This window comes from Scedosporium apiospermum, assembly GCF_000732125.1.
Source record: "Scedosporium apiospermum strain IHEM 14462 chromosome Unknown SEQ_SAPIO_0098, whole genome shotgun sequence".
Taxonomy (NCBI): Eukaryota; Fungi; Ascomycota; class Sordariomycetes; order Microascales; family Microascaceae; genus Scedosporium; species Scedosporium apiospermum.
Genome location: NW_015971799.1, coordinates 1,127,994 through 1,136,285, shown reverse-complemented (window position 1 = coordinate 1,136,285; position 8,292 = coordinate 1,127,994). Strand labels below are relative to the sequence as shown.

General features: G+C 51.8%; 2 protein-coding genes and 1 pseudogene across 2 annotated transcripts; 1 reads left to right on the top strand and 2 right to left on the bottom strand.

Moving 5' to 3' along the window:
* Window positions 1-121: 121 nt before the first annotated feature.
* On the bottom strand, window positions 122-1,283 carry SAPIO_CDS5456 (Homoserine dehydrogenase; the record flags this gene model as incomplete). The annotated part of the gene is made up of 2 exons (XM_016787783.1): window positions 122-1,173; window positions 1,247-1,283. The coding sequence occupies 2 exons, from the start codon at window positions 1,281-1,283 to the stop codon at window positions 122-124; spliced, it is 1,089 nt and encodes a 362-aa protein (XP_016642798.1).
* A 367-nt stretch (window positions 1,284-1,650) lies between these two features.
* Window positions 1,651-2,649, top strand: SAPIO_CDS5455 (annotated as a pseudogene; the record flags this gene model as incomplete).
* A 638-nt stretch (window positions 2,650-3,287) lies between these two features.
* Window positions 3,288-5,824, bottom strand: SAPIO_CDS5454 (Glucan 4-alpha-glucosidase-like protein; the record flags this gene model as incomplete). Its single annotated transcript, XM_016787782.1, has 2 exons — window positions 3,288-4,536; window positions 4,626-5,824. The coding sequence occupies 2 exons, from the start codon at window positions 5,822-5,824 to the stop codon at window positions 3,288-3,290; spliced, it is 2,448 nt and encodes an 815-aa protein (XP_016642797.1).
* Window positions 5,825-8,292: the final 2,468 nt, after the last annotated feature.

The window sequence follows — 8,292 nt, the reverse complement described above, 5'->3', positions numbered from 1 at the left end:
CCCACTTCGCCATAGCAATGGATTATCCCCAAGACGTTGGCCAGAAAAAGTTTTATTTGTCCACTTCCCCCCTTTTTCGACTATGGGCTGGGAATTCTCACTCGCCAACGATGCCTAATGCCTAAACGATCGTCTTCAAAAGGTCGCTCGTCACGCCCATTGCCGTAACCTCACCACCAGCTCCTGCCCCCTGGACAATGAGCGGGTTGCTTCCATACCTGTCCGTGTAGAAACTAATGATATTGTCGCTTCCCTTCAATGAAGCAATGGGATGTCCTCTGTCAAACTTCTCCAGCCCGACCTTCACGGTTTTGGAAGGAATGTCAATGCTGCCAACAAACCGAACTACTTTGCCTTCAGCCTCAGCCTCGTTCTTTGTCTGCTCCATCTGCTTATCGAACTGGGGGAGTTTGTCGAGGAATTCCTCGCCCGAGGCACAGGACTCGAGTTCCTTGGGGATAAGGCTTTGCACCGGGAATGAAGTGGGCGATGCGACAGGTAAGCCTGCAAGCCTTGCCAGGATTGTGAGCTTTCTTGCCACATCGAGACCGTTCAGATCGTCCCTTGGATCGGGTTCGGTATAGCCTAATTCCTTGGCCCTCCGCACTTCATCTGACCACTTTCCGCCGGAGCCTTCTGTTGGGGCAAACGAGTTGAAGAGGAAAGACATTGTACCGCTGAATACACCTTCGATCCTGTTGACCTTATCGCCTGTTTCAATAAGGTCCTTTAGTGTCGAGATTACAGGCAGGCCAGCACCGACCGATGACTCGTGGAAAACCTTGGCACCGGACGTTTCCGCTGCGGAGAAGATGGCGTCCCATAAGGCGTATGATCCAGAGAATGCCTTTTTATTGGGAGTTATAATATTCACTCCACGGCTCAAAAATAAGGGATAGCTGTCGGCGATATCCTGAGAGCTCGTATTGTCTACTAAAACAACTGGGGCAGGAGCTGCGGCCAGATAATCAACGAGCTCGTCGGTTGGCGGCGGTGCTTGTGATGATCGAGCCAGGACTTCGGCAACGCCTTCTATCTCGATGGGCGAATAGTCCTTGTTGTAGATTGACTTCTTGCTGGTGGAGATATAGACCAAATCCAATTTTGGCGACGATCGCCTCGTCGCAAGGGCATGGAGCTGTTGGAGGAAGCATTTTCCAACACCACCAACACCTGTTTCTCAGAAATTAGCGCATCTTTCTCCGCCTTGAAACACCATAGAAATAAATCTCTTTATCCAGCCTACCAATTATTGCAACCAAAAACCTCTTCGTTGTCGCCATTGTACCTTTACGGCGCTCGTGCTCGTCTTTCGGATCTTCTGCTCTTCAAGACTCGGCTTCCCTGGTTGAGTTCGATGTATATGGCACTGGACAACACCGCCCCAGCATCAAAAAACCATTAGTAAATCAATTGATTGGGGGGAGGGGGGGGAGGCGGTTCAGCTAGAACTCGAGATTCATTTTCGCATGACTCAGCGTCAGTAGCTTGGCAGGCTAACAGTTGGCTTCACCAAACAGAATCATTGCCACACTCGGCACTACCTTCACATTTCTACGTTGTCAGGTTGCTCGAACCATCCGACTTGCTCAACCCAAAGTTGAACCCCCCGATCTCGAACGACCCGGATCCTCGCTGCCGTAGACCGCGATGCCTCAAGACCGTAATATTTACGGCCAACGCCCTGCCAAGAAAAGGAGGTGTGATGAGGCAACCTCGGGCAGTTCTCTTGATTTCATGGCTCAAATGACAGCTTTAATGACGGACGGCCAAGACATGAAAGCACCTCCCCGCCGTCGGCGCCGTACCGAGTCCAAGAAACACGGCCCTGGAGATTCCGAGTCGGGGATACGCCAACAACATATCGGGCATGGAAAATCTGGGAAAGGCATTAGATTACGAGACACGGTACCTGGGGACTTGGAGCCAAGCGAGCTGGACAGGTCACGAGAGAAGATGAGGGAAAAGGCGCGCCTTTACTCAGCTATGAAAAAAGGCACATATGTTCCGAAGGATAACGAGGCAGAGCCGCTTGTAGACTTCGACAGGAAGTGGTCAGAAGCAGATGCTAAGCAATCTTTCGACAGTGACTTTTCCGAACCAGCTCCAGGGGAGGATGGTGAGAGCGATGATGATGAGATTATAGAATATGAAGATGAATACGGACGCACGCGGCGTGGGACAAGAGCCGAGAAAGCGAAAATGGAGAGCCAACGCGAGAGAGCCTGGGCTGGTGCAAAAGAGCTCGAAAGCATGTCTGCTAGACCAGCCGCCCCCAAGACGCTCATCTACGGAGATGCCATCCAAACCATGGCTTTCAATCCCGAGGACCCAGAGAAGATGGAAGAGCTAGCCCGGAAACGAGATCGCAGCGTTACTCCTCCTGAGGCGACCCACTACAACGCCGACTCTGAAATTCGCGATAAGGGGGTAGGGTTCTACAAATTTAGCAAAGACGAAGATTCGCGGAAAGCCCAGATGAAGTCTCTGGAGGAGCAACGTCGTGCTACGGAGTCCCACAGGCTCACCAGGGAGGAGCAAAAGACTGCTAGACGACAGGAGATTGAGGCGCGGAAAATGGCAATCGAAGCTAGGAAAGCTAGGAAGATGGCAGACTCGTTCTTAGATATTCTTGCAGCCGACATTTAAAGGTCGTGAGTATGCTATAGATGCCTCCTGAGTCGCTCGCTGCCAACCTCCTGTTTACGGTTTCTGTTCGTTCCCGAGCCCCAACAACTCGTAGCCAAAGGCTATACCAAAAATATTGTACACAAGAGGTTCTTGTATTACTTTGCTGTGTTTTGAGGGCCGGAATCGGCGACCAAATTCCTCCGCCAATTCGAGCTCTTTCTTCCAGCCCCTCCTCCCTCCCCCCTTTCCCGAAGGGAAAAAGGGAAAAAAAAAAAAAAAAAAAAAAAAACGCCAACCCGCCTCAACTCCACGAGAAATTTATACATGTTATGGTATCCCAACATTGTGGACAAGAATCAAATATTTACATACTCCAGAAGAGAAGGGCCACCCTTCTTATACATGCAAGTCATGAGCAGACGCCCCAAGTGAGGGGAAAAAGAATCAAGGCGTTTTATACGCCCCATGTGAGGCTCCGGCTATCCATTTAAACGCCATTACATATGCGTGAGGAAGCGATTTTGGGTGTGCGTATATATATATATAGCAGAAAGACAACCCATAAAGAAGGCAATGAGATAAAAGAGGAGGGCGGGATCCAGAACACGGCGCGGGTAGGGCATGGAATCGGAGGCACAAGCCTTCCAGATGGCGAATTATTCAAACATCCAAACACACCCACACTCGTTGTTCTCCTTTGGGGTATCTCGGGTAAAGAGATCAGCTGCGTCTAGCCATCGCCTATCGTGAGGAAGAGGGGGTGTCCATGCCGGCTTCTCGGGGATGGTGACTCGAACAGGATTCCCTTCCTCGTCGAGGACTGGTCGGGAATCCTTGCCGCCATCAATAACTTCAACCTGTTCGCACGACGCGAGTTTGTTTGTAGGGCCTGGTATTCGGCGTTCAGATATTTTGATGATTTTGGGATACGGTGGGAGAATTTTCGGTACAGTCCAGCGCTCCTTATCGCCTTTCTCTTCCGATGGGTTTACTGATGGGGTTGCTGAGGCGGATACTCCTTCCCCGGAGAGAGCTGGCAAATCAGACGCTAGGGCCGAGGGAGTTGGCGATACGGAGAAGCCAGTGGGGAAGCCGGTAGGGAAGCCGGTCGGGAAGCCTGTAGGGAAGCCTGTCGGGAAGCCGGTCGGGAAGCCAGTCGGAAATCCCGATGGAAAGCCAGTAAAAGGAGGGTATGTCGCACTAGTGGGATGAATATTGTAACTGTTGTTTTGGACGGGATAAAGAAAGAATTCAAGAACGGTATCTGGCCAGGTGCAAATCCAGGGCTTGTCTCCCTCCTTGGCCCCGGGATATGGTGGGAAACCAGAACCAGGGCCCGGGACAGGCCACTTCTTACTCTCTGGGTCGTCTTTGTCCTTTCGATCGCCCGCGCCGTCGGTTGTCTCAGGGGGATATGAACCCGACTCTGATGGGGAATTACGCCGAAATATTCTGCTACGCTCCGTCGGTATCGAAAATTTGTCTTCTTGGAGAACGACCGTCTTGTCGTAGGTCATGTTAAGCCACCACGCAGGTCCCCAGCCCATCTCACGCGTGTCGTTGACCAGAATTAAGCGTTGGTGGTCTGGGATAACCGGGGGTCGGGTTCCCCACGCATACTTGCTCCATGTTGTGTTACTATTGGAGGTCGTAAACTTCAGCTTGTAGGAAGCGATGGGAAGGCTGTCCGAAACCTTCTCCACATCCATCCAATAGATATTGAAAGGTGTGTTGCAGGTCCATGCCTGGGCTTGGGTCGGTATAGTGAAGCAGGAGCTAGGGGCGAGGCTGGCCAGGAAAAAGGGAGGAAGACTCCATTCCCCAATTTCCAGGTCTGGCAGGTCAGGTGGAACGGCCTCAAGTGGTATGACCCCCGGAGTGAAGTTGGAGTCGGCGAAACTGGGCCTGTATACGCGATATTAGTATGAGAAGGTGAGAAGAACACTCAGGAGGGTGCGCAAGGTAGATGGCGAGGTCGATGGGCTGTGTCTTACGGTTTCGGCGGGCCACCCTTTCGGTGTTTGGACAGGAAAGTGCCGATTACAGCTCCTAATATTACGCCCATGAGAACGAGGGCAATTGCGAGTAGTCCGATTGCCCAGTATGGCACGATGCCCCACATCTTCTTCGTCGCCCGTTTCTGCCATGATTTCATCGAATCCTTTTCATTTTCGATTTCGCTAGGGGCTAAGTTTATTTCCTGCTGACTGCCGTCTGATGTGAAACTGCGGGTTGATAAGCGCGGCGAGTCAAGATCGGAGGAGGTAGAAGAAAATTCCGGATCCCTAGTGGCCAAACCGATCCCCCCGGCGCCCTGTATAGGCGCAACGGCAGAGGGAGCATTCGCTGTTGGGAGAGGCTGGGGCGGGGCCGGGGCCTGGGCCTGGGCTGGGGAGTTGTTTTCCAGCGCGGAGGGATCCCCTGCGGCCGGGACGGCCGTAGTCTGCTCGACATCCCCGGTTTTTGTGCTGAAGTCATTAACAGGATACCTAGAATACGGCGGTAGCTCTTCTGCATGGGCAAGAGATGCGACAAAACCTGGCGAATTTTCGTTGCCGGCCCCAGCTCGTTGCTGGTAAGTACTTGAAACGCTCGGAAATCCTACTGGTATGGCGGTGAGTTGCCCAACATCGCCCGTTGCCGTAGTTTGTGGATAGAGCGTGTAGGGATGTGCCGGGTCTCTTGGTCCCGAGTAACCCCGTTCATGGCCCGGGGCCGATGTTGAGATGGTAGAAACGCTCGTAGGTCTCTGTGGATACATTTGATAGGGGTGTGAAGGGCCCGAGGGCCCCTCATAAGGCGCCTCAACCTGGATCGCAGGGTTGGCTGCTACAGGCGCCCCGGCGGTTTCTGGATCCGTACGAAGAGTTAGGTTATTTGGTAATGAAGAATCCACCAGTCGCGGCTTCGCGATGCTTGAAGGCCGACTTGGTGCCGTGCTTGGGCGCTGTCGGCTCGCTGTATCGGAAATGGAATGACTCTGGAGAGGGATCTGGGGCTCCCTAGCGCCTAATGCAAAACTGGTCGAATCAGGGCCCGGCAGTGATGCGATTGACAACCGCAAGGCCGCGTCCGGGCTCAAGGACGCCGAGACATCGCAACCCTCTTCGTCTCCCACAACGGACAGGCGCATGGAGGCCGCCATCGACGTCCGAGGGTTGAGTTCAGCCTGCTTTCCATTCGGTTTGTCCATCTCTGTCTGAGTTGAGAAAAACCGGCCGATCGGTGGCGGAGGCCTCGCTGCTTCGAATGAGGGCCGTTACGATGCTTTCTTCTTACTCGTTACATCAAGACGCGGCGTGTCGTGGACACCTGGTGATGGCCTCGAGAGGCCTGAGTCGCTATCCTTGGTGCACTCGATCTATTCGGCGAAAGCGAGGGGAGTATAAGTGAAGAATCAAATTCGAGATCGCGGGTATTCGAAGAGGTAAAAGATACCTCGAGAAGGAGACAGACTTGGGGCAGATATGGCAGGTTGAGAGAGAAGTCTACGAAGTAGGATGAAGGGGGAAGGAGAGTATCGGCAAACGTTGGGTTCGCCGGGAACAGGGACGGAGTATACAACCGCCGCACATAGTATTTTGGAAGTCTAATACTGAGACTATTAACATGGGCGAAAGGAAGGGGGGGGGGTCGGAGGAGGAAGTGTAGGAGGAGTAGGAAGAGTAGCAAGAGTACACAGGCAGGATGGGGGTAATAAAAGGATACATTGCCTGGCACTCACTCTATCTAGTGTCTCAGGACTATTTCACCGTGCGGGCGGGAACCAAGCTTTTTGCGACGCATTGATATTCTTCTTTTGAGAACCTGCCCCTTCCTTGCGATGGTCTCAACTCCCTATGCGACGGTACGACAGGACTAGGTGGCCCTGTACTTGAGAGAACCAGCCAACAGATCAGCCTGGCGATGGATCGATGGTGGCACTTTTTTGTCCCTATTGTTTCTATCAATTGAACTATGTATTTGAATAAATCAAATCAATCCGATCAAGTGTTGTAATATATCAAATTGCTTAACTCTCGGCATTGCAAAGTATTATCACGTCCCCTCCCCTCCCGGCTTCGAGGATAAGCCATGGATCGTCTCCGTCTCAATGAGGAACTCTACGCCGAGAAATGTAGATCGAGTCTCGTCAATATTGACGTCGAAGCGTGTGCCAAGAACAACCCGGCTGCAACCTGTCCATTGGTCACTAATCGCACGTCCACGCACGCCTGGGGTATTACTCAGTCCTCAACCCTCGGGTTTCAACAATGAAGTGTTTCTTTCTCCTTTTCCTCTCGTTCGGAGACTCTTGCGTTTTCTTCTCGGCCCCTCCCTCGACTAAGTCAAAGGGTTGTGCCTGAAGTGTAAAATGCAAGCATCTCTTTCATCCCAACGCCAACGATACACGCCAATACACGCCAATATGCAACACAATTGATCCATACAACAGTAGCCACCCCAGAGCACGCACTCATCTGATCAATTGGTATTTGGAGGGACGGCAAATATCAATTGATCTCCACACTCAATGTAATTTGCAGGTTGTATTCGACAGATTGCTTCTCCCCGCCCTCATATACGGGAATTCAAGAATTAACCCCCTTTGAGCCTATTTGCGAAATCGATCTTGGCCTGGCTCGGGTTGAGAATTGGACCAATAACCCGTAACCTGTAAATGATGGACCAGCCGACGGAGCCATCAGCAACTTGGAGGAGAAACATCACAGGTCAATTGATAATTGATGGTTTGGAGGAAGAACATAATAACATCGCCGCCCAATGCACCATCGCCAATGGATGTATGATTGCCCGCAGAACCGACCGGCCTGGAGAATTGTATATTGTGATTCGGAAAGGCCGACCTGGGAGCGCCTATGAAGTAGTCTCCGACCGCTCACGCTAAAGGTTACGGGGATCGTTGGCTCCCAAGCCCATACCTCCCTCCTCAGCATATCTACACTACGCTGTCCCATCAGGAGGAGGTGGTGAGCAATTTAGCCACTCTCCCGGCGAGATTTTTTGGGTCGGCCAGCGGGCAGGAAAACTAAAAGCCCCAAAGAAATAGAAGAGGGAGAAAAGAAAGGAAGAGGGGAAAAAAAGAAGAAAAGTAAATAAAATAAAAAGAGAAGAGCACACTTCTCCATCCGAAGCCAGCTCAATCCATGTCGGTTTTTGAGACGCCTTCCCCTCTCCAGCTCCGTCTCATGCTGTGTGTCAAACTTGTCACGATGGTAGTTGTGTAATCGTGTTTTCTCCCCCAAGATACGACAATATCACATTGCAGTGACGTTGAAAAGAGATCGTGGTCAAAAGATTGGTTTGCGGATCCATCCTGCTCCTCTCGAGCCATGAATGATTCAATCCAAATGTTCCATAGATCGAGAAGCCATGCAGCGATGTTCTCATTCTTAACTTCTGACCATGGATCAATTGATGAGGACACAGAGCCATGGCCTAGTTACACCAGGGGTGAGCGAGCTCATTACTGATGCTGGAAGGAGCACTTTCTATACACTGCTCGTCGCATCAAGCATTTTGTCGCAATCTTGAGAAACTACGTTCGTCATTCTACGGATCCTGAGCGTCCCCAGGCCAGAGTGGGGAGCCTGGTTGGTGAAGCTATCCTCCGATATCCTCACGAGTACAAAGGTAAAGGTGATGATTGAACTCGGCAAC